Here is a 24,774-nt window from a genome sequence, read left to right on the forward strand (position 1 = left end):
AGGAGTAGGAGTAACCCAACTCAACACTTTTTGCTGTAGGACACCTAAGGTCCTTTTCTCTAAAAGTTTCCATTTGAGGCCTTTTTTTAGTAACTGCCTTCATAGGAATGGTTCATATCTTTAGTGGTTATTGGCATAGACAATATACTGAGACTTACGTTAAATATGGAAAGAGGGGAAGATACTGTACCCTGTATTATATAGATCTTTATCATTATCATTTTAGAACACATTTATATCCATTATCTCATTTGATCTTTACAGCCCTGTGTAATAAGGTAGATGGAGATTTGAAGCAGAAATGAGGAATGAGTCCGAAGGGTTTTTGTGCATTTTCTAACTCACAGAGCTTTTGAGCAGTGAACGGGTGCTGGAATCTAGATTTTCTGATTTCTTACTCAGTCCTCTTTCCCCAACAAGACACTTTAACTCAGTAGTTCCTAACATTGTTTATTCTATCACTCTGGACCATAAACCCTGTCTTAATACTCTTTCCTCCCACAGACTTATGAAATCTATTTTTTCTCCCATTTTTAAAAAAAAATTGAAGTATAATTGAATTACAATATTGTGTTAGTTTCTGGTATACAGCAAAGTGATTTATATATGTATCCTTTTTCATATATATGTATACATATGTGTTTATATGTATATATAGATAATATATGTATACATATATTTATTCTTTTTCATATTCTTTTCCATTATGATTTACTACAGGATATTGAATATAGTTCCCTGTTCTATACAGTAGGACATTGTTGTTTATCTGTATTATATATATTAGTTTGTATCTGCTTACCCCAAACTCCTAATTTATCCCTCCCGCCCCGACTTATGAAATCTTAATGATGTTATCAGTAGCTATTTAGACCTTGATAATTATAACCAGAAGCAAGAAATAAATATTGGCAAATTCTTAGCTTGTACAGTTTTATCAAAGTGAGGGAAGAGGGGAACCCCTGGTGGTCCAGTGGTTAGGACTCGGCACTTTCACTGCTGTGGTCTGGGGTCAGTCCCTGGTTGGGGAAGTAAGATTCCACAAGCTGCACAGCATGGCAAAAAAAAAAAAAAAGTGAGGGAACAATTTCCATTAGGAATTTTGTAATAAAAAATAATGGTAACAGCCATTGTATTCTTATTTAGGGACCCAGACACAATACTAGGCCCATCTACCAGTGTCTTCTTGGAATACTCATGGTTTGAAGACCTCCATTATTCCTTTCAGGACCCCTACAGGAGCCAGTTGAGAAAACCTTCATTAGAAGCTGGGGTTGCCTCTTTAAGATACCTTGACTTTGTGTGGAGGAAACTCTGTATTTCTGTAGTGACAACTTTTGGAGCATTTGTGGGGCTGGGAACTTAGAGCTTTCTCTTCGAATATAAGGAGAGTACAGATCCTGGAGAAGGTAGACCCTAACTCCTCTTGTGCTCCTTAGGATGGAGTCCACAGAGAAGTGTGAAGCCATCATCACCCACTTTAATGGAAAATATATTAAGACACCCCCTGGAGTACCAGGTGAGGCATCTGGGAATCAGGCTGAGAGAGCCACAGGTTATGACTTCCTGTGAAGATTCTGGAGGATTTTTGCATGAGTGAATGGACTAAGTGAGGTGGAACTCAGCTGCCTGTCTGCTTTCTCTCTTGGCAGCCCCATCTGATCCCTTGCTTTGCAAATTTGCTGATGGGGGTCCAAAGAAACGACAGAACCAAGGAAAATTTGTGCAAAATGGACGGGCCTGGCCAAGGAATGGAGGAGACATGGTAAGAGGCCCTCTAGGAGACAAGAATACTAAGGACATTAAAATGTAATGGATGGGGCTTCCCTGGCGGTCCAGTGGTTGGGACTCCGTGCTTCCACTGCAGGGGGCACGGGTTCTATCCCTGGTTGGGGAACTAAGATCCTGCATGCCGAGCAAAGTGGCCAAAAAAAAAAAAAAGAAAAGTGGAATGGAAATTTCCATGGCCTGATTTCTGTGGTAAACTTGAGAGCTACAGTATGTAACAGAGATGCTGGCTGCTTAACATGCTCTTCAGTGTAGATCTTGAATGGAATTTTGCATCCTGCACAACCAGAAAAACCCTGGAACAGTTGTAGTGGGATTAGTTCAGACTTCGTTTTTAATCGGTTGAACCAAATACATCCTCAGCCTTGAAATTCTGGGCTTGTTCCTGTTCTCACCTAAGGGCTCACAATGTGCATGTTGTGTTCTTTCTTTATAGGGTGGTATGGCCTTGACCTATGACCCCACCACAGCTCTTCAGAATGGGTAAGGGTGTTTTCTATAAACAGGCCACCTGAAAATGACAGTGGCCTGTGTCCAGGCACTGGAATGTTTCATCTTGATATTTAAAGAGTAGTCAGTGGTGGGACTTCCCTAGTGGCACAGTGGTTAAGAATCCGCCTGCCAATTCAGGGGACACAGGTTCGATCCCTGGTCCGGGAAGATCCCATATGCTGCGGAGCAACTAAACCCATGTGCCACAACTCCTGAGCCTGCGCTCTACAGCCCGCGAGCCACAATTGCTGAGTCTGTGTGCCACAACTACTGAAGCCCACACGACCAGACCCATGCTCCACAACAAAGAGAAGCCACCGCAATGAGAAGTCCATGCACCACAACAAAGAGTAGCTCCTGCTTGCAGCAACTAGAGCCCGTGCGCAGCAATGAAGACCCAACGCAGCCAAAAATTAAATAAATAAATTTATTTCTTTAAAAAAGAGTAGTTAGTGGGAAGTGGCTGTGTCTATCAGTGGGGGCCCTTGCCTTGTAGTTTCCTGTGACTCCTTACTGATGAGGTCCCTTCCTACAGGTTTTACCCAGCTCCTTATAACATCACCCCCAACAGGATGCTTGCTCAGTCTGCACTGTCCCCCTATCTTCCATCTCCTGTGTCTTCATATCAGGTATGTTGTCTTCATATCAGGTATGTTCATGCCCAGAAAAGGGTGTGGTGGTTTTCCCTACCATTGTGTTTTAGGCTGGGAGCTACTTGTTTTTCTTTTGTTTTTTCCTTTATACACACTGTACACAAATAGTTTTACATAAAAGCATAACACGTGATCACACTACATGTATATAGACTGTTGTAGAAGCATCCTTTTACTCTCTGTCCACCACTCCCACAAGCAAACCCATGTTAATTTCCTACTAGTTTCCATATTTTTTGTTATCTGCATATACACATAAGTATAGGGTTTTGGAAGTCATTGTTTATGTTACAAAAATTTGCCATATTAAATATATTTTTTACACTTTTCTCATTTAAACCAGTGATTCTCAAAGTGTGGTCCCTGGACCAGCAGTATCAGCACTACCTGGGGATTTTTAGAAACACACGTTCTTGGACTCCACCCCAGATTCACAGGAACTCTGGGGACGGGTCCTACCAATCTGAGTTTTAACAAGCCCTCCAGGTAGTTCTTATGCAGCTCTGTTCTAATTATTTCCTTTCTAATAGTAACATTATATTTTATGCTGCACATATACCAGAATTCTTCCACTATACCCCAGTGAAAGGCATTCTTTGGATTTCAGTTTTTGTCTGGTGCAAATAATGCTCTAGTAAACCTCCTTTTGCCTGTATCTTCACATGTGAGTGCTTTTGTTTCTGGGGGCCAGAGTCTGAGGGGTGAGGTTGTTAGGTTGAATAATACACAGACTTTCAGTTTTATAGATGTTACCAGATTGCTTTCCACAAAAACTGTGCCAATTCACATTCCACTAGCAACATATGAGAGTACCCATTTCCCTCCAGTCAGAGGTGACATTGCTCTTTTAAAATTTTTTCTGTCTTGATAGATGTAAAGTACATTTTTACTTTAATTTGCACTTCCCTGACTGCAGCTGAGTTTAAGCATTATTTTGGTCATATTTTTATTTGCTCTTCATATGCTTGGTCCATTTTCCTGTTTGACTATTTGTTCTTTTCCTATCAACTTATAAAAACTATGAATATTATCGGGACTTCCTTGGTGGTCCAGTGGTTAAGATTCTGTGCTCCCAAAGCAGGGGGCATGGTTTGATCCCTGGTCGGGGAACTAAGATCCCACAAGCCACAGGGGGCAGCCAAAAAAAAACTGTCAGTATTATAAGCACTAATCTTCTGAAGGTTATCTTTGTTACAAGTTTTTTTTTTCCAAATTTAATTGTTTTCCGTTGACTTTATGGTCCTCAAACTTCAGCTGTGCATCAGAATCACTTATTAAACTTAGGTTACTGGGCACCACAGCAAGAATTTCTGATTCAGCAAGTCTAGGGTGAGAGGCAAGAATTTGTATTTCTAACAAGTTCCCAGATGCTGCTCCTGCTGCTGATCCAGGGACCATACTTTGGGAATCACTAGTTTTTGCCATACAAAATTTTAAAATTTGTGTGTAGTTAAATATGTTTGCTTTTTTACTTACAGCTTTTGAATTTCTTGTCTTAATTTAAAATGTCTTCCCAGTCCCTATATTGTACATATGGTCCCCAAGATGTATTTCATTGTTTTACATTTAAATGTATAATAACCAGGAATTTATTTTTGTATATGACGTAAGGTAGGGGTTCTATTGTATTTCCTTCAAAATGTTCACCAGTTATCCTAGCACCAAATTATTAAATAATCCATCCTTTTCCCACTGAATTGAAATGCCACCTTTGTCATATAGTAAACACTGGAATCTTTTTCTGTATCCTTTATTCTCTTCCAGTGATCATTTTGTTGGTTCCTATTTCAGTAATGTAGTGATTTGATTACAGTGGCTTTCATAGTATGTTCTAATATTTGATAAGACAAAACCTTCTCCACTCTTTCATACTTTTCTTTGCTATGTTTTGGCATTTATTCTTCTGTATAAGTTTATGATCATTTTATCTAATTTTTAAAAATCTGTGAGGGAGGATTTTAATTGGAATTACATTAGATCTATATATTAAAGAGAATTGACTTCTTAAAAAGTACTAAGTCTTTTCACCTAAAATATGGTATTTTTTCATGTTCTCAAATTTTTATGTCCTTCAATAAGATCTTAGTTTTATTTATGTAGTTCTTATGTTTTTCTTGTTAAATATACTTTTAAGTGTTCTGTAATTTTTATAAGCATTTCTAGATGCTTATTGATACACTGAGAAGTTACTGAAGTTACTGTTCATCTATCTTGTATACTGCTCACTTACCAAATCCTCTTATTACTGCTAGGTTTTTTTTTTTTTTACTTAAATCTCTTAGGTTTTCTAGGTATACAGTTATACCATTGATGCAAAATAATAGTTCTCTCCTCCTTTTCAATTTTATGCCAACTGTGTTCTTATCTAATTGTATTTATTTGACCCCACTACCTAATAGGTAATTGCAATGGTTTTAATATTTCTCTGTTTGGGTTAAGGTTTGCAGATAGTTTTTGGTAATAGCCTTTAATATATGTAAGTAGTTTCTTTCTAGTCTCTGTTTTACTTTGTGGTATTTTTAAAAATTTATTTTCTGTTCGTACCTTGGGGCTTGTATGATCTTAGCTCCCCGATCAGGGATTGAACCCGGGCCGCGGCAGTGAAAGCGCTGAGTCATAACCACTGGACCGCCAGGGAATTCCCTACTTTGTGATTTTTTAAAAAGTAAATGGCTGCTGAATTTTCTAAAATGTCTTTTCAGCATCTAATATTACACTATGGCTTTTTTTCTTCTATTTTGACTTACGTTTGTAGAGCTTCTGATCTTGAACAATCCTTATATTTGTGGAATAAACCTACCTGTTTATCAAGATGCATTTCTAGCTTCTCGTTGCTTTTTTTAATTTTAAAATTCAGATATAATTTACAGACGATAAAATTCATCCTCTTAAAGTGTACAAGTCAGTATTTTTTATTATATTTATAGAATTATGCAACTGTCCCCATTATCTAATTCCAGAACACTTTCATCACCTCAGAAAGAAACTGTGTACCCATTAGTAGTTATTCCCCATTTGCCCTTACCCCTAGCCCGTGGCAATGACCAATATACTTTCTACGTCTATGGATTTGCCGATTCTGAACATTGCATATAAATGGAAGCGTACAGTGTATGTCTTTTGTGTCTGGCTTCTTTCACTTAGCATGTTTTCAAAGTTTATTCATGTGTAGCATGTATTAGTACTTCATTCTTTTTTATGACTGAATCACATTCTATTATATGGATATGCCACATTTTGTTATCCAGTTATCAGTTGATGGCCATTTGAGTTGTTTCCACCTTTTGGCTATTATGAATAATGATGCTCTGAACTATTGTGCACAGTTTTTGTGTGGACATATGTTTTCATTTCTCTAGGGTATATACCTAGGAGTGAAATTGCTGGGTTACATAGTAACTCTATGTTTAACTTTTTGAGGAACTGCTAAACTGTTTTCCAAAGCCCCTGTACTATTTTACATCCCCACCTGCAGTGTATAACATTTGTTATCGTGTCCTTTTTAAATTATAGCCATCCTGGTGGGTATGAAGTGGTATCTCATTGTGGCTTTGATTTGCATTTCCCTAGTGACTAATGTTGTTGAACCTGTTTCATGTGCATGTTGGCCATTTGTGTATCTTCTTAGAGAAATATCTATTCAAATTTGTAGCCCAGTTTAAAATTGGCTTACTTGAAGTGTAAGAGTTGTTAATATTTTTTAAACAGTTTATTCTTCATATTTACAGTTTCTGAGTGGGGGCACACTCCAACCTTATGTGGGTTTTGCTGAACATTATCAGATCATTGGGCAAAATAATAGTCTCTAGGCAATTAACATTGTTGTTTGTTTATTTTCGCTTGCATTAGAGAGTAACTCAGACATCTCCTCTACAAGTACCTAACCTGTCTTGGATGCACCACCAGTCATACCTCATGCAGCCTTCAGTGAGTGTTCAGAAGTGGGCAAAAGCCAAAGAGGCAATTTGATGTAAAGAAAAACAGTGGGATTTGATGAAAGGAGATAAGGGTGTGAGTTCTGGCTCAGTCTCTTGTGTAACCCAGGTGTTTGACCTTAAATTCTGTGAGTTTGCTATTCTTAGACAAGGATCCCTCCAGACTGATGGGCAGAGTGCCTGTTGCTGCTGCACAGCTGGGTCGTTGCTCACCTATCATTTCCCCGAATTTTTAAATGTCTGTCTTCAGTGGTTCTGGTAGCCATGAATCACCGCTTCAGGCAGCCTCATAGGATGCTGCCAACTAACCCTGTCCTTTGTTGCTGCTTCTAGGGTTCAGTTCTGACACCAGGAATGGATCATCCTATTTCTCTCCAGCCTGCCTCCATGATGGGACCTCTTACCCAGCAACTGGGCCACCTCTCGCTCAGCAGCACGGGCACAGTAAAGCAGGATATTTTTTTATTATAAACTCCTACCAAGCAAAGAATACCTATGTAATACTCTTAGATTTAAATACTCTTGAATAAGGATGGGAATCACTTCAGTGTCATCAAGGGCACACTCAGAAAAGGCAATAAACCAAAAAGATAATAATCCGTGAGCTAGGAATACAGCCATTCTGCTCTTTAGCTCATTCGTTTTAACTGATTCCTACTCATGCAACTAAATAAATGGTGTTTCTACCTACATAGTAGTTTATCTAGTTCATACACTTTCCTAGAAGTCTTTATCAAAGTAGTAACAGGAAGAATGGGTGAAGCTCATTAGTTTTCTTGTAGGTGAGATGCATTCTGATTTGTTCAGGAGGGCTTAAAGCAGAGAAGGCAGTACGTTGAGAAAAAGCAGAAGACAGGAAAGAGGAGGAATAAGTAGTCATGTACTTAGAAGCCTCTCTAAGCCAGTGTACTTTAGAGTCACCTGAAGTGCTTTTAAAAAGCACAATTAAATTAGGACAATTAAATTAGAATCTCTGGGGGCGGGCCAATAGGCACTCGTAGTTTTTACAGCTCCCCAGGTGCTTTAAATGTAGCCAAGAATCACTGCTCTAAGCCTATTGATGTATCTCATTCCAGTATATGCCAACAGCTGCAGCTATGCAAGGAGCATACATCTCCCAGTACACCCCTGTGCCTTCTTCCAGTGTTTCAGTTGAGGTAAGAGCTTTATAATCTCTTTGGATTGAAGATTGAAAAATGAACAGAGGCAGATTTCCCCCTGATCAAAATCTTCCTCTCATAGTGATGCTGATTCTGTGTTCACAAGTAGCTGGTAGGGATGTGAAGAACGTAGGAAGGAAAGACTTAGTTTGTATCTTTGAATGAGGCCCTGCCTCTCATTTGGCAGACGTAGTTAATCCCAGGATGCTGGCTTGTATTGACTAGTGTGTCCTGGGAAGAGGATGGGTCGCTCTAAACGTTGGCGAAGTGATGCTCTGAGTGTGCGTGTGTGTTTGTGTCTGTGTCTGTGCACTCACACAGGTGTGTGGGAATGGGTTGGTTGGGGAGGACACACCACTTGGCTAGGCTGCTTCAGTGGGAGGTGAGGAAAGGATGCACAAGGTGACTCTCCTGCCTTGGCTGTGGTACAGGAGAGCGGCAGCCAGCAAAATCAAGTGACGGTGGATGCTCCCTCAGACCATGGGGTGTATTCTTTCCAGTTCAACAAGTAACAGTGGTAAGAATCACATACTGAGGGGGGCGGTGGGCTGAGCAGCCTGAAATCAGACTCTCATGTTTGTCATTCCCCCTCCCTACCCTCTCTGGCTTATGCCTCCTTTAGGATTTCCCTCCCCATCTTTGTTGAGTATAAATGAATTCTTGGAGATGCTGATGCTCCAGACTCCAGAGGGCTGACCAGGAATACAGCCCCTCTGTGGGCCCCGCTGGGGACTAACACTTGGTCATCGGTTTTCACAGGCCTGGGCCTGGAAAAAGAAGTCTGCACTCCCGCCCTTCGCTCTTCCTCCACTCCTGGTGGAGCCTGGAGGGACTGTCACTTTTTGTGTGTGCTACAGTCAAGGAGACCAAAAAGACTTCTTTTATTTTGTGAAGAAAGTTTTATGTTTTGTTTTAAACTGCAATATATTCTTTCCCTACCCCAAAGAGACACGGTGCCTGGAGCTTGTTCTCATCTTTATGGAAAACAGTTTTTGATGTGTTGGACTTACTTGGGAAGGCTTTTTAAACGAATTATTTCCTTAAAAGAAAAAGGTGTGGTGCTAGAACACTGATGGAGTCCTACTGTGGGCCCTACTTACTGAGTTGAGTTATGGACCTTTTGGCAGGGGTGTAAGAAAATATGCAGACTTTTAAAGTTTTGTTTATAAAGCTCTTAGATCACACATCCCATCTCTTCTTCACATACATTTTATGCCTTCTTTCTCTCATCCAGAGTGTTCTTTTTCTCTTTTCCATACAGCAGAACCTGCCTACTTGGCCTCTTTAGAGTTTTTAATTTTGTGAATTTCTCTTTTGAATGAAATTTCATATGGAATTTTGGGGGGCTGGGCAAGGAACAAGGTAGAACACTAAGCAGGCAGTGAAGTGGCTTTTCCTTCCTCTGCCCTGTCACATCCTAGGAGGAAAGACTAGACTTTGCCCTCCGGAAGCAGAGATGTGACCTAGGCTCACTAAGGAGACAATCCCACAGCCTTAGGAAGCCATCCTTGATCCAAATTTGGATGAAGACTAGGTTTTCCCTGGTGAGTTCCAGAGGAGTGGACCTACTGACTTCTGACTAACTCTTCTCACTGCCGTAGGCCAACACCACACCCTCTGAGAAAATGTCTTCCCTTGCTACAGCTTTTCAGGAATACCTGCTTTTCTGCTTCCTGGAGGATCTTTTCTGCCCTGGGTCTCAGGGCCCCTCTCTTCCCTATCTCACATCGTTGCTGTGCTCAGGGCCTTTGCATTTGTGACCTTGCTGAATCCATTTAGGTTCCTTCCCCACCACGGACAATCAGCTGCTTTACCTCTAGACCAGCGATTCTCAAAGAGGTGGTTTTGTTGCCTAGAGGCCATTTGGCAATTTCTGGAGACATTTTTGGTTGTCCTGCCTCAGGGTGGGGCTGCGTGCTACTGGCAGCTAGTGGCTGGAGACCAGGGATTCTGCTAAACACCCTGCAGGGCGCAGCAGAGCCCCAACTCCCCCAGCAGAGAATTGTCTGGCTGAAAATGTCAGTAGCACCAAGGTTAGGAGACCTTGATGTAGACAGTGTCATCTCTGCCTCCTGTACCAGAGGACTTGGCAAATTCTCATCCCCACCCTGGACACACGGTGCCTTTTGACATTCAGGCAGCTAGCTGAGAGGGAAAGAACTGAGGTTCTTGAATTTTCCCCAGGCTTTGACCTTTGGCACATCTGTGTACAGCAAGAGCTGTCCTTGAAAGGCTTGTGCCATGTGCACACACACATTCAGAGGGATAGAGGTGGGGACTGTTCTGTGTGTGTGTGCTGTAAAGGGGTGAGAGAGGACAAAGCTCTTTGTAACTGTCCAGAGCAACCTGCCCTAGTGTGTTTGGGCCCCTTTTCCAGGGAACCAGGACATCAAAAATAATCTTCCTGCTTGTGGAAGGACAGCAGGGAGCTGGGATAGAAAAGGGCCTTAAACCCCATCTCACTATTTACAAGGTCAGGAGTCCTTCAAGAAAAGGCTATAATTTGCTCTTCAACTCCATCACCTTCTGCAAGACCTGACTATGCACACGGAGACAGATAGGAGGAAGCCTTTGTCCATCTTCTAGGAAGTAAGATCCTGCACCTGTCTCTTCCCAGTCACTCCCTTCTGCACTGAAAGGAGAGTTCTGCTCCCCTTCACTTCAAGGTCAGGTGCCTTTCCACCAGACAATCAGACAGAAAGCCAAATGATGGAGAATGGAGAAACAGGTGTTCAGTAGGCTGGCTGTAGGGAGAGGAAGGAGATGCTACTGGGTGGGAAGAAGCTGTATTATCAGTTTTTGTACCTAGAGCTTGGGCCTAGCTTTCCCTTCCCTCCACCCATCCCGGAGTTGAGAGTCCTAATGCTCCCTACCCTTAGAGTGTCCTTTTGTACATCCTGGGGTTAAGGGAGTAGGGGTAGGGGACAATAGGTAGGATGTGAAGTATAAAGGATAAAATTGCCACTATTAATTTTCTCACAGGTACTTCCAACCTCAGGAAGGGTTTATCTAATGTAAAACAGCCCCAAAGCCAGTAACTTTATAGAAGGTTTTGGCTGGGCAGGTATCTCTTGTTTCTGAGTCTCTACTCCTTAGTCAAGGAAAATACACCATATATTTCTTGTCAGTGGCCTTGAAGAAAAGTAGAAAAATCTAGAATCCTGTTCATTTAATTCATAGTAGTTTGGGGGAGCCTTGCTTTGCTAGGAGGCTTAGTGAAATGAGGGCCTTTCATGTGTAGAAACTGTTGTTGATGTCACTGCTGCCCTTCTCTGCCTCCCAGAATTCCTGGTTCTGTCTACTTTCTCTGTATTTAAATGTTTAAATGGCTGTAATTTTGCTTTGTTTTGTTTTAAAATTCTGAAGTTACCTTTTGTGTGTTCTCATGTGAATCTGCTTAATGGATTTTATTAATGGGTGTTTCTGGTTTGGGCAGGTTTGGGCATGGGAAGTGACGGGAGAGCCTGAAGTTTTGTGGGTTTTTTGTGGTTTTTTTTGCGGTATGACAGCCTCTCACTGTTGTGGCCTCTCCCGTTGCGGAGCACAAGCTCCGGACGCGCAGGCTCAGCGGCCATGGCTCACGGGCCCAGCTGGACCGGGGCACGAACCCGTGTCCCCTGCATCGGCAGGCGGACTCTCAACCACTGCGCCACCAGGGAAGCCCCTGACGTTATTTTGTAATGGTTAATGGCACCGTGGAATTTTGTTTGGGCCTTTTGGGGTTACACTCATGATACTTTTTTGCCTAATTGTTAGTTCGTTTCTAACAGTTCATAACACGGGTGAGTGATTGGAAAAAGGAGACAAGGAATGAGGGATACTTTTTCTCCCATGAAATAGCCCCCTTGGTGGCAGTGGTGGCAGAGGAATTGTAGGGGGAGCCTTCAAGCTCACAGCCTAGGGCTGGGCTCTTTAAACACTATGCTAGTGTTTTCTGAATCCTGTCTTCATGGAGGTCATAACTCTCTCTGTACTTCATATCTCACCCCCGGTCATTACAGGTGCTCATAACATTCTTAAAATATTTTAGTACTTTGTATTTTTCTCTTTTCAAATAGAACATACTAGATCCCTTTCTCAGATGATACAATCCTTTACTAGCCTCAGAGCCTGCCTATCCCATCTCATGCCAGTGTTATTACTGCTCCTCTCTCGCTCTGAGATGATACTCAGCCCCGAGGCTGACTAGACTTTTTGGAGGAGGGTGTGGGTCGAGGTTAGGGAAGATGTGGGAATGATGATGGGGAGAGATGTTATTTTTAAAGTGTGTTTTTAACCAAAGGACTTGAAGAGTTGCCTAGACTAGGAAGCCTGGTGACTCTGAAGAGGTCATAAATAGCCCTTGTCAGTAATAGATGGGGGTAGTAGGGGGACATTACTTGCACTGAGTGTGAGGACTGTGCTGCTCTACTGACCATCCCTGGATTGGGCCACCTCAGCCCAGTTCCATTCTTCTTTCCTAACTTACTGATCAATGAGCTCATTCAGCCCCTTGGTGCCTGCCTGCATTGCTTATTCTCTGCTGCTTCAGTGTCTGCCGTTTGGGGACCTACATGTGGGTTGTTACTTTGCTCCACAGAGGTGAGGTGAGAGGCCTTGCTGGAATGGAATGTTGCAGGGATCCCCACAGAATCATCTTCTAGGGGAAAAAAAAAAAAAATCGTTGCTGTTCTCTTATGCACGTTCTCTTAGGGCAATAAACTTGGGTCAGTGATCACATCTAAACTTGTCCTCAGGCTCTGCTAGACCAGCTTCAGAGAAGAGGGTGGGTATTATTGAAGCCAGTCTGTAAGGGCTAGGTCTTAAACCTTGTGCCTTGTCACACTGATCCTTCCTGATTCCCTCTTAAACCAACTACTCCATTTCTATGCTACCTGCATTTTAGGTCCTTCCAAGCATTAGCAGATCCCTCATTTACTCAGCTTTTACTCCTTCCTTTCGTAGGAGGGTCTTCCTCAACAGCTGAGATGGGCCTGAGAGCTCTTATCACCCTTCTTGCCTTTGCTGAATTCTGCTGCACCTCCCTAGGGGTGGTCCCCACATGACTGTAGTAATGAGAAAGCTGGGTGCCCTCTCACCCCAGTTACCACTGCTTCTTCTCCCTCGCATGTCCACGTGTGTTTTGAATGAACCTTCATTCTCCAGGTGTATTCCAGAACTTTGTCTTTGTTAAAAGACCTACCTCACAGTTTCACAATTCAACATGGGCACAAGCACCTGGTTTACTTCTTTCCTCCCTTTACTCTGTCCCTCCCTTCCTGAGGGTTAGGAAGATGGGGGCTACAAAGGGCTCACGATCAAATGCAAAATCTCTTTTGGTTATTTGTTTCTGGAATGTCTTCTTTGAGATTTTCTACCTCATTTATCACCCTAGAATAGTGTGAACTCTTCAGTTAGGTCTTGCTGTGGTATGCCAGGGGGATAGGCTGAGTAATGACTGCTTAGAATATTAATTAATGCTTGGAAGCCACCCCCAGGAACACCAACATGGGAGCAGAGCTCAGAACTTGAGAGGATAAGAGTTTGCCAGTGGCTGCCATTAGCTGAGAAGGTAAACATGCACCAAAGAGGGCATCTGGGATTTTTATAGGGCTGAAAGCAGAGATGTTCCTTCTCCACCTATTCCAGTTAGAGGGTCACCAAAACAAAACTTCCAGCCTGGAGTGTGATAAGCTTTCCTAGCCTGAGTAAAGAAAAGTTCTCGCCCCATTACTGGTGTCCACATCCCCCAACACACAATTTTTTTTTCGGGTGTCAAGTGCTCTCTAGCATGCACTTATTACCTTGGATGGGAAATAAGTTTAATTTATACTCAAAACACATTTTGTACATTTTTTCTTTATCCAGAGGTTTCCAGTTTTATACTCTTGCCACGTCTGTGCCAATGCTACCCATTCTTCTTTTTCTGACTCTTGGTATTCACTTGTTCCTTCCCTACAACTGGGTAGAACTTTGTCTTATTTCAATTTTTGAAATAAAACACAAAAGTCTACCTCGTGGTGTCTTATCCATGATTGGAAGCTGGGAAGGTGGTGATGAGCACATATATTTGCTATAATGGGAACACAGGTGGCAGCTTAGGAAGCCAAGGCCATGTCTCACAAGGCAGGAACTAGGGACACTTGAATCCTTTGTTGTAGCACCTCCGCCAGGAGCATCTGTTCCACCCACATAAGCACAGATTCTGCCTTGGATGCCTCTTGCACAGGAAGGGCCAAGCTTGGAGGTTCAGAGATAAACCTTGAAGTTTAGGGGCATATTTCTCCCCGGCCTGTGGTCTCCTACGTCAAACCAGTCGTACTCACCCTAACACCCAGCCTTCACCTTTAGGCAAGTATGAAAACCTATGTTGAAGGAAGATAAATACAGACTCTTTTGAATCTCTATCAAATGTGGTTTTTATTCAACTGACAAGCACTTTTCTACAGCTGCACTTGTGGAACATCACATGGCAAAAACAGGAGTTTTTTTCTCTAGACTTTTTTTTTCCTTTTTTTACCTTATTAAAAATGAGATTGGTCCTAAAAATATAGAAAGAAATAAATTTAAATTCACAAAAAACTGTACATTATCAAAAAGTCACTAAAACACCACATTTGGTTATATAAAAAGTCAAGTCCCTTTTGTTGTAAAAGGAACATGGAAATTTGTTGGTGTTGATGGTGTGGTTTCTTCCTGTTACCAGACTGAATAGGGGAGGGGAAACAAAGGGGTAGGGGTGGGTTTTATTTACTTTTTTAACTTGCCTTCCCTATCCAATACTCTTATTTGTCAAGAAGAGAAAATCCACCTAGCTCAAGGGGCAGTGAAGATGAGGAAAGAAAAGTGAGAAACGGCCCCTTTGGTCATGCCCTCCCCCCGCCCCCCATCAACCCTCACTTCAAATTGAGGCTAGGACTCCACCCCACCTTAAGAGTGCCTGGTCCCTAGGGAAAGAGATGGAGCTGGGAGAGGAACACAGAACAGGAACAATCAAGATTTCACTCCCCCGTCCACCTAACCTCCAACAGTAGAATTAATCTAGAACATTTTATATAGCAGGTTAAGACTGCCGTGGGGAAAAGAAGAGCCCCCAACTACAACAGTTCCAAATGTCTGACTAACACAAAGTTTGTTACAGCGCAGTTATTTAGATAAAATATAAATATTTATGCATAATATAAAGTCAATTCAAATATTCTTCAATCCACCTCTTATTTAAAAGCAAAAAAAAAAAAAATCTCAAATAAAATTAAAAGTTCTGAGGTTTATCTGACAGAAAAGGCGACTTTAGAAATAGGCTATGGGGGAGAAGGGGCATAAAGGAATAAGAAAGGGGCTGCCCCGGGACCTGTACTGCCCCCTCACCCCCTTCAGTGGCTATTCAGTGCTGCCAAAAGCACAAGGAATGCTCCCCTCACCTGGCACCCCTCTCCCACCAATGGAACACTTCTTGGATGCCTCAGCTCTCTGCTTGGGCCAGCCAGCAGCCACCTCCCCAGTGCAAGTACCCGTAATCTCTGATGGGAGGGGCTCTGCTGAGCAGGAAAGCAGGGGCCAGGGGCCCATGGCTATAGCTGGGAGTTAGCAGCTTTCCTCTCACAGGTTGGGGCTTAACTTGGGCACAGTCATATGTAGGGCAGTGGTGGACCCAGAACCTCTCCTCTCTACTCTCCTGTGTTCTGGGGTCTCTGCTACTGGGGAAGGGGTCCCAGGATATGAAGTAGATAAGGGAAGGAAAGCACTACTAAACCCACAGAAGCTCATGGGATTAGGAAGAGATCCAGTTCTACCCCTCTCCCTGCAAAAGCTTAAGACTCAGAGCTACTGAAAGGAGAGGGAGTTCCTGCTGAAAGATTGCACAGTTTGAAGAGGCTGGAACAGAAATGACTGGGAGAGAGAGGGGAGAGACACAGCCTTGTACCCAGAAAAACTGTTCCTGTGGTTTCCCAAAGACAAAGTAATGGTGTGAAACAATGGGAAAGGTGTTTCAATGGCTGGAAACAATGGGCAACAGATACTTGGGGGGAAAAAACTGAATGGATGCCACCAAACAAAACAGGGGCACAATCACAGCATCCTCTCACTCACTCACTCACTCACTCACACACACACCTCTCTCAGGCCAGTCGATTGCTACCTGGCCTCCATCTTGGGGGTGTGCCCAAACTCAGCAGTAGTTGTCCCTGAGGAGTTCCCAAGAAGGAGGTTTGGGTAAGAGGTGGGGAAGGAGGCTGGAAGGCCCAGGGTTCAGGGTGCCTCCCTGCCCTCCCCAGTTTGCTAAGTTTCAGAAAAGGCTAGAAACTCAGCATGTGAGGAGCATCCAACATTACAGAGGGACTAGCTATTGGCAGGAAGATGAGGACAGAGAGAAAGACAGGGACCTCTGAACTTCTTTTTCCTTTGAAGGGAAAAAAGATTTGGGGGAAAAGGATGGAGGAACCCGTACACAACAGTTTTACATTACTGGATGAGAGAAAATCTGAAAAGGGGGCGGGGGGAGGGACTGAGAGAGAGGAAGTGAAAAGCGGGGGAGGGACTGAACATGGAAGCAGCATGTTCAGGGCCCGGTGTCCGGCTCGACACACTTGGGAGTTAAGTCCACTTTACTGGCCGTCACTGCGGGTCCACACACAGTACAGAGTGTTTCTTGGTTTCACACATTCACTAGAACTATTGCTATTGTTAAATAGCCCCAGAATGCTGGGGCACGTACAGGGAAGGTGAGAAAGCTGGGAGGAGGAAGTAGGGGCTTCTTTCATCCTCCTCCTCTTTTTTAATTAGGAAATAAAACAGAAAGGAAAAATTATTTTTTCTTTCTTTCTTTCTTTTTTTTCTTTCTTTTTTTTTTTTTTTGGCTTTCAGTCCAGAAGGACCTCATCTCTGCCCCTCTTATATGAGGAACAAGAGGAGGAAAGGAAGAAAGGGGTGTAGGGATAAGAAGATGTAGGGCGCTGCCAAAGGTAGGGTCAAAAATCAGGGTTCTACCTCTGACTTGAGTCTGGACCCAGGGCAGCATCAGCAGGTGAGAATGGCAGGGTCTGTTTGTTTGGAGGGCAGGGAACAATGCCACAAGGTGACTCCCCACCTCCCTTGCCTCACAGATTGGCTTGTTTTCCCTGATAAAACTCCTCCCAGCGGCTCTCAAAGAAGCGACGCATGATGTGCCCAGCCTTGCCCACTTCAGAGTCATCCTCATTGAATGTCTGGCAGTTGTCAAAGACCAGAAGTGCATCAGCTGCAAACTCCTCTGAGCTGGTGTACCTGGGCAGGGGTGGAGACAGACCTGTGAGCTGGGTACAAGTTACAGCAGTAACAGAAGAGCCGGGACAGTTACTGATGTCTACTTACCCTCCCCGGAGCAGCCGCTCCCGCATGGTGGAAAAATCCATAGGGTTTTTGATGATGCGCCGGTACCCACTCACCAATCGTGGGTTCACAGGCTCCAGGAAAGGCCAGGCTGCATCATGGGACTCCATCTCCATCAAGATAATCCTATTACGAAAGACAGGGACGACTGCACTCTCAGGAAGCAAACACACTGACCCCTCCCAGCCCTTTACTCCGGCAAAGGTAGAGCCAGCGGTCCCCAGAATTCACTCAACTCACTCGCAAAAAGTGAGATCACTGTGGTGGTTCCGCATGGAGAGCCGCCGCCGCTTTGAGGGGGACTGTCCTCCTTCTGAGCACCGAGGCACTGCCGGGCTTTCTCGGCTCCTCGACAGCAGCCGGCGCCGGCAGCTATCACCTTCTGGGAAGTTCAGCACATAACTACTTTTCCGCTTCTGGCCTCGTTTTGGGAAACCTGGCCTCTGAGTCAATTCTCCCTCTACCTGCTGAAGTTAAGAAAAAGGTAAAATCAGCAACAGCTGGAGAGGTACTCTGCTTGCCCTTCACTTTATTACAATCCCTACTTATCTAAGTGTGACTGAGGCTTCAAAATACTTTCATGCATAAGCCAGCATGTGAATTTATTCACATAACCCAATAAGGTAGGTGAAAGGGAAAGTATAATCATTCTCATTTTATAAGGAAAGTAAAAGCAAGTAAGGTTATAGAATTTAAGTGACTTGTCCAAAGAAGGATCAGAACTCAGGTCTCCTAGCACTTAAGTCTGGAGCCCTTTCCCAGGAGAGACTGAGGCATGGTAAGAATGATATTTGTAGGCGTGGTGGTAAATGGGATGAGAAAGAAAATCTCTGACTTTTGCTTGGGAGTGGAATGAGAGGGAGCAGAAGACTTACCTGGGCCAAACAGACAGCGCAGAACCAGTCTCCTTCTGGGACAGCCTCCATCTTGGGCCGAAGGCAGTAAATATGGCAGCCACGGTCACACCCATCACAAAGTAGAAGAAACTCATCGTTGTCACCCTTCCGGCAGACTAGACAGGTCTGGACCAAGGTTGTGAGGAGGCAGGGTGAGCCCTCAAGCCTCTCCGCCTGCCACTGACCCCACCCACACCAGCTGGCCATCTTGTCAGCCCCCACAGGCTCTCCAGGCCTCTTACCACTTTGTTGACAGACTTCTCCCAGGCAATGGACCTCTCCAGCTGGCCCAGGCACAAGCAGACCTGGGCCGCGCTCCAGCACCGCTCTAGCGTTTGGCGCCAGGCTCGAATGCGAGGGGTGATCTCATATGATCTGGTGGGACAAAGTGGTGATCTGGGGATGAGGAGCAGGATCCATTAAGTTTATTCCTTCTCCCCAAGACCAAGAAGCGGGGAGCCACTCACATCTCTGTAGTGGTACACTGTGGGGCACTACTGGGCGTGCTGAGCAGGGCCTTCTCCAGCACAACCTCATGAGCTGGCCATAGGGGCTCCCGTAGGTACCGCCGCTCCACATTCTGCTCCAGGGCAGCGAGTCGCATCACTGCCAGGTCCAGGGGGTTGGTAGTTTTACGCTGGGGTGCCAGTCCTTCCTTGCCTCGACCCCGCCAGGTGATATCCTCCTGGGAGTCAGGTAGATGCTCACAGTAGGCCAAATCTTCACGAGTAGAGTCTGGGCTGGGACGTGTCCAGCCCTGCAGGTGGGAGAGAGGAATAAAACTCATTATAAAGAAAGCACATTAAGCATAGAAAAAGATGTGACCCATTTAGGGTCATGGGAGGTCACTTGTGAAGTGGGAACCCCAAGTTTTCCCTAACAGGGTACAGGAGATTATCACCCTCTCGTCAACAACCCCCTACCCAGTGCCAGCCCAAGTGTACCCGAATCTGCAGATCAGACAGGATAACCCGCTGTTCCAGCTCCTCTACCCACTGAAGCACAGCCAAGTCTGTCTCATACGTCTTCTCTTTGGGGGACCAGCTCATGATCCCTTCTTGAAAGGCAAGTAGCTGACTAGACTCAAAGATGGGGTCTGAGAAGACAGAAGGCAGAGGGAAAAGCCCATCAGGCTACTTCATTGTCCACAGCAGCAGCTCAACGTTTACCTGGGCTCTGCAGCTCAGGCTGGTTACGCATCTACCTTACCAGTTGAGGGCCGTAGGCAGACTTCCTGTAAGAAGTCCCTGTGCTTGTTTAGGTGTTTGTGAAGTGCCTTCTCTCGGATGCCTCGGGGGTGCAGGGCCTTGAGCATGGCATCCAATGTCTCAGGATCTCGGATCCACCACCAGCCCGAGTGCATCTCTGTGAAGACGGTTTATGTGTGTGTGGGGGGGAGTGGGAACCAGCTATATCTCACCCCATTCCACCCCAAAGTTACTCACCAGGGGGTACGGGCTGGGCTGTCAGCTGGGTTAGGTAACGCTGCTCCATCTGTTTGAAGAACTTACTGGGAGGTCTCCCTCTCCGTTTTGGCTGTCCCATCCCTGTGGGGCTCTGTGGTGTTTCTCTAAGGTCTCCTGCTCGCCTTTTAGGAGCCACGCCCAGCAAGGGGGTGGAAGAGAGCTGCACTGGAGAATAGGGGTTGGCAGCACTGGGTCTGTTCACCTGTGAATGATGAAACGTAAGGTGATGAGGGTGTTTTCATGTTGACAGGACCCCAATGGCCCCATCCCTTCCCCCCAACTTCAGCAACAGCCCACAGCCAGGTAGGTAACAGAGCCTGTGGCAAGATGAAGATAAGTGCATACCACTAATTCTGGCTACTTACTGGCTTGGAGGAGGCAGGTAGCTGAGGGGAAGCAGTGGGCTGGTCCTCAGAAACTGCAGGGGGTGGTGTAGGGGCAGCACTGCAGGGCATCTGGGCTGAGAAGTTAAACCAGGGCGCTTGAGAATCGGGGCTGGCTTCTGTCTCGTCAGGTTCTGGCTCCTCCGGGGGCCGTGATGGCATTGGGTCCAGTTTTCCGGGGCTGCTGTCAGGTGTGAGGACTGAGCTACTGAGCAGGGAGCCATGGCTCTGAGTCTGGCTCAGCCAAGACAGGAAGGCTGACTGGCTGAGGTCGTGCTGGCTCTGACCCAGAGACAAAGGGGAGCCCTCTGGCTCTAGGAACCCATTATGGGAGTGAGGATGGGACTGAAGCTGGGGCTGGGGCTGGGCATGAGCCTGAAGCTGAGGATGGGGCTGAGTCTCGGGCTGAAGCTGGACCTGCAGCTGTTCTGAACCTTGACTCTTGACAGGAGATTTCAAGTGCCTGGGCTGCACAGACCCAGGCTTAGTTTTCCGAGGTCGGCCTCGGGCCCGGGCAGGAGAACTGGCAGAGGTGCTGGAGCCAGCTAACTCCCTCTTCAGAGAGAAGGAGGCTGGGCTGGGTGTTGAATGGGTTGCCACTTTTAAGGAGTCAGTTTCCTGCTTTATCACATCCTCAGGAACTGTAAAGAAAAGTGAAGAGCATAACACATACACAGATATAAGGGGAAAGAAAGAGGGTGTACAAACACAGGACATATACTTTCTTTTTCTCTTGGACTTCATACCCCCCCTTTTGGAGACTGCACTGGGAAAAGCTTATATGCCAATGAGCACAGTATCTGGAAAAGAAACACTATGCTCCCAAGTAATCATCATCAGCATGATCATAAGGTAACATTTATTGAGAAGCAGCTATAAAGCATTACTCTAAGAGCATTAACTCATTTCAATCCTCTCAATAGCCCTATGACGTATACATTCTATTATTAACTCCATTTTACAAATGAAAAAACTGAAGCATACAGCTGGTAAATGGCAGAGCAGGTAGGCAGGCAGTCCTACTCCAGAGCCTGTGCTCTTAACCACACTGTGCTATACTGATTCTCATACAATGAAAGAAGCCCAAGACAACTAGGCAGAGGAAAAGGCATCGTTAACTTTTGTTAGACAGGACTCAATTCAGGGTCCTATGACACACCTACCTAAGCTCCCCTCTGTTCCTTCCACAAAGATACCAGTCAAATAGGGCAACACCCAGTAGTTGCGTCTGTAGCGGTCCTGACCCAGGGAGACTGCCCGAAGCATCTGGGATGAGTGAAGCAGCTTTTTGCGAAAGAAGAGCTGACGCTGGGTAGGCAGTGGAAAAGGAAGATGAATGAAAAACACACTTCCAGGGTGACAGTGGTGACATCGTCCAGTATATGGGAGAAGGGCAATGGCTCTTAGCTTCCCTATAAAATTGATACCATCTGGGACCAACTCATAAGGTAATCAATTCTCACCCAGCCCCTATCTCCAGCTCCTAGGAGGTTAGAAACACAATACCTTGCTGAGTTTTTCTATCTGGCGCTCTAGCTCTGGGATGCTAGATGCTATGACATCAATCTGGAGAAGAAACAAGTAAGACACCAAGAGAAAGGGAATCATCAGATTCAAGAAAAAGAAATAATCTGTTTTCCAACTCCCACTTTCCTTGGTCTGGGATAGTACCTCTCCATCTCTTCGACCCCTACGGCCATGGACAGCAGCTGTAGTCTCCTCCTCTTCCTCCTCTTCCATGCCACTGGTCTCCTCCATGATCCGAGAACTGCGCCTCCGCCCCAGGCCTTCCTCCGGCCCCTGCAGCTCTACCTCAGGTCGCCCAGTTCGCTTGGCCAAAGCAGTTTTCAATCTTTGACGTAGACAGATTAAGGGAAACCGTGGTGAGGAACATGATACCACCACAGAAGGAACACCGTGAATCTAAGCAATCCCAGGCCCTGGGGTAAGGTCCCAACCCCAGGTAAGGTAAGGGGCTAAGGACACTGAGTTCCAAGCAAAAGTCCTGGCTATGCTTCACTCTTTCCCCCTTCTCTCCTCTGTCCTGTCCCTACCTCCGGAGCCGGCCTTCAACAATCCACTTGTTTTTCCTGTAGCTGGACATACTCTCCAGAGTCTTGTCAATCTCACTGCAGGGGAACAGGGAATGGGATTTTGAGGGAGAAGTGGCAGCATATACACAAAAGAAGGGAGGCTCAAGGGTAAAGGGAGTTTCATCCTAGAGCCTAGACTGGATGAACGGCAGAGGAAGGCTTGGATTCTCCCAGGGAAGAAAATTAGATTCAGTCCTAAGTCACACCAGCATGTCCAGAGCATGGCAGTGGACACACATCACCAAGGATTTCTAAATGGCTACCCCCCTCCCCCATCCCATTCTGACCAAGGCACACAATAACCATCCCCACCCCTGCCCCTCACTTGATGATGAGGGTGGAGCCATTGAGCTCATGCACAAGGAAGGCCAGGACAGCAGCCTTCTGCTGGGGCGGCTGGGCTTGAAAAGGCTGGGTGCGCAGGCTGTCACAGAGGGCTGGCTCCACTCCATACGCCATGAGGAAGCAGCGCAGGATCTCAGACACATTGTCTCTTGTTAGTGGGATCTCGGACACCTTCTCGCCCAAGATCTTTAAGGACTGTTTGGAGGAGAGCATGATAGGAGTTAAGAGAGAAAGAGGAACAACTCAAGTTGGGTGAATCTGGAGCAGGAAAATACAATAGAACTACAGGGTTAAGATAGGAAAAGAAGAAAAGAATGAAAGTTGATAGGACAGATGAGAGAAGGAAAAGGACAGGTGCAAAAGAAAAGGAGTAAATTAAAGGAAAATGAACAAAGTAAGTAGAGGGAGGTCAGAAAGAAAAAGAAATAGAAGAGAAAAAAATATATGGAAAACAGAAACAGGAAGAAACTACAGATCTTCCTCCACTTGTCCCTGGAGAGAATGACGAGTCAGGACCTAAAACCTTAAAGCAGTGAGTAGAAGTAACCTAGGAGAAGACGCAATAAATTACCAGAAGGGCTAGCATGTAGTATACAGATCTTCCTCAACTTATGATGAGGTCATGTCCCAATAAACCTATCATAAATTGAAAATATTGTAAGTTAAAAATGCATTTAATACACCTAATCTACAGAACATGATAGCTTAGCCAACCCTACCTTAAACATGCTCAGAACAGTTAATTAGCCTAGAGTTGGGCAAAATCATCTAATGCAAAGCCATTTTATAATAAAATGCTGACTATCTCGTGTAATCTACTGAATACTGTGAAAGTGAGAAACAGAATGGCTGCATGGGTACAAAATGGTTGTAAGTGTATCAGTGAACACATGGCTGACTGGGAGGTGCGCCTTGCGGCCGCTGCCCACCATCATGAGAGAGTATCGTACTGTGTTTCTCCAGCCCAGGAAAAGATCAAAATCAAAACGTGAAGTACAGTTTCCACTGAATGTGTATCACTTTTGAACCACTGTAAAGTCGAAAAATCGTAAGTCAAACCACTGTAAATTGGGGACCATTTGTATATCTCCCTTCACTTGTCTTGATCACTTTGGGAAGGGGCTTTCATATGTTTAACTTAAAGAGAAACCAAAACTGAGAAAAGCACGGATTCCAGGCCCTCTGAACCCGCCCAGGAAAGGACCTCACCTGACAGTAGGAAGGCAAGCCAGGATCATAGAGCGCAGCTTTCAGGAGCCGCACCAGCAGATCTTGCACCTCGCCCAAGCTGTCGCCTTGACACAGGAGTCCCTCCTGCAGGACCCCCAGGCTAGGTACATCTTTGGCAGGGTCAAAGCCCAGCACCTTGCCGAAGCTGTGCAGGAACTCCACAATGGTCAAGCAGTCTGAGAAGGCCCCACTAGGCAGGATCAGACCAGGGATGCGTGAGAAGTCAGGCAGGGGCTGTAGAGATAAAAAGAGGTAGGGTGTTCTGTCAAACATATAGGAAGGCAACAGTCCGGATATCTAGGAGGCTCTTCCTTTCACAGAAGTGTCTTCACGGATGGCCCCTCCAGGACCTGTTACTCTCCCCTCACTACCTGGTGGTCAGTCAGACACATGTCCTCTGTGGGCTTCTTCATCTCCTCCAAGATCATCTGCTGCCTCTGCCGCTCCTCCAAGCGCCTCTGTGTGGCCAGCGCTTTATCTGCTTTACAGGCTGGCTTGGCTTTGGCCACCTCCTCCTTTTCCTTCATTTTTACCTTCTCCTTCTTCTCCCTCTTGACTTTTTCCTTCAGTTTTTCCTGCTTTGTTTTTACTTTCTCCTTCTCAGCCTAGCCACCCAAGGGAGAGAGGAATCAAGAGTGCCATAAAGATTCAAGTCACCACCCTTTCCAGGTCCCCGTCCTCCCCACCTTACACCCAGAAACATGACTATAAAACGAGACCAACTCACACGTCTTGCAAAATCAGTTTGGTGACTTCAAAGTTATGCTTGTGGGTACATGCACCTACCTTCGATTTCTTCTTGGCCTCCTTCTGCTTTAAGCTCTTGGACTCTTGTTTCCTCTTGTTCTTGGCCTGTAAACCATAAGGGAAGTCATTTCTCCTCAAACTCTGAAAGCATCACTGCTTTGACTAGCATTCAAAAACAGACAAGGGTACTAGGGAGGAGAGGTGAGACATGGGATGAAAGGTTGGCAATGGATCAATT

At 45.2% G+C, this 24,774-nt stretch overlaps 2 protein-coding genes across 29 annotated transcripts in view; one reads left to right on the forward strand and one right to left on the reverse strand.

Annotated features, from left to right (window-relative positions):
• Positions 1-24,774, forward strand: part of RBMS2 (RNA binding motif single stranded interacting protein 2) — a 106,317-nt gene that overhangs the window by 80,352 nt on the left and 1,191 nt on the right. For 4 of the 20 annotated variants that reach the window (XM_067009575.1, XM_067009574.1, XM_067009564.1 and 1 more), the window contains 9 exons: positions 1,440-1,519; positions 1,653-1,765; positions 2,225-2,271; positions 2,816-2,909; positions 6,783-6,860; positions 7,202-7,312; positions 7,945-8,025; positions 8,460-8,545; positions 17,112-18,195. In XM_067009575.1, the coding sequence (XP_066865676.1) occupies positions 1,440-1,519; positions 1,653-1,765; positions 2,225-2,271; positions 2,816-2,909; positions 6,783-6,860; positions 7,202-7,312; positions 7,945-8,025; positions 8,460-8,540 (685 nt within the window). In that variant the 3' untranslated portion in view covers positions 8,541-8,545; positions 17,112-18,195. Of the gene's footprint in view, positions 1-1,439; positions 1,520-1,652; positions 1,766-2,224; positions 2,272-2,815; positions 2,910-6,782; positions 6,861-7,201; positions 7,313-7,944; positions 8,026-8,459; positions 8,546-8,650; positions 11,398-17,111; positions 18,196-24,774 lie in introns of those variants that run through there. The other 16 variants (XM_067009562.1, XM_067009572.1, XM_059080519.2 and 13 more) reach the window with 6 other exon arrangements.
• The window catches only part of BAZ2A (bromodomain adjacent to zinc finger domain 2A), a 34,405-nt gene continuing 24,041 nt past the window's right edge, over positions 14,411-24,774 (reverse strand). For all 9 annotated transcript variants that reach the window (XM_059080415.2, XM_059080418.2, XM_067009553.1 and 6 more), the window contains 18 exons: positions 24,576-24,641; positions 24,161-24,394; positions 23,769-24,023; positions 22,540-22,754; positions 22,176-22,250; positions 21,793-21,973; positions 21,628-21,687; positions 21,285-21,429; positions 20,104-20,762; positions 19,718-19,940; positions 19,482-19,637; positions 19,217-19,368; positions 18,740-19,029; positions 18,515-18,647; positions 18,252-18,398; positions 17,617-17,843; positions 17,359-17,502; positions 14,411-17,271 (listed from right to left, as the gene is read on the reverse strand). In XM_059080415.2, coding sequence (XP_058936398.1) covers positions 17,106-17,271; positions 17,359-17,502; positions 17,617-17,843; positions 18,252-18,398; positions 18,515-18,647; positions 18,740-19,029; positions 19,217-19,368; positions 19,482-19,637; positions 19,718-19,940; positions 20,104-20,762; positions 21,285-21,429; positions 21,628-21,687; positions 21,793-21,973; positions 22,176-22,250; positions 22,540-22,754; positions 23,769-24,023; positions 24,161-24,394; positions 24,576-24,641 — 3,528 coding nt within the window. In that variant the 3' untranslated portion in view covers positions 14,411-17,105. The remainder of the gene's footprint in view (positions 17,272-17,358; positions 17,503-17,616; positions 17,844-18,251; positions 18,399-18,514; positions 18,648-18,739; positions 19,030-19,216; positions 19,369-19,481; positions 19,638-19,717; positions 19,941-20,103; positions 20,763-21,284; positions 21,430-21,627; positions 21,688-21,792; positions 21,974-22,175; positions 22,251-22,539; positions 22,755-23,768; positions 24,024-24,160; positions 24,395-24,575; positions 24,642-24,774) is intronic.

Source organism: Kogia breviceps, chromosome 12, assembly GCF_026419965.1.
Source record: "Kogia breviceps isolate mKogBre1 chromosome 12, mKogBre1 haplotype 1, whole genome shotgun sequence".
In the NCBI taxonomy this organism is placed as follows: domain Eukaryota; kingdom Metazoa; phylum Chordata; class Mammalia; order Artiodactyla; family Physeteridae; genus Kogia; species Kogia breviceps.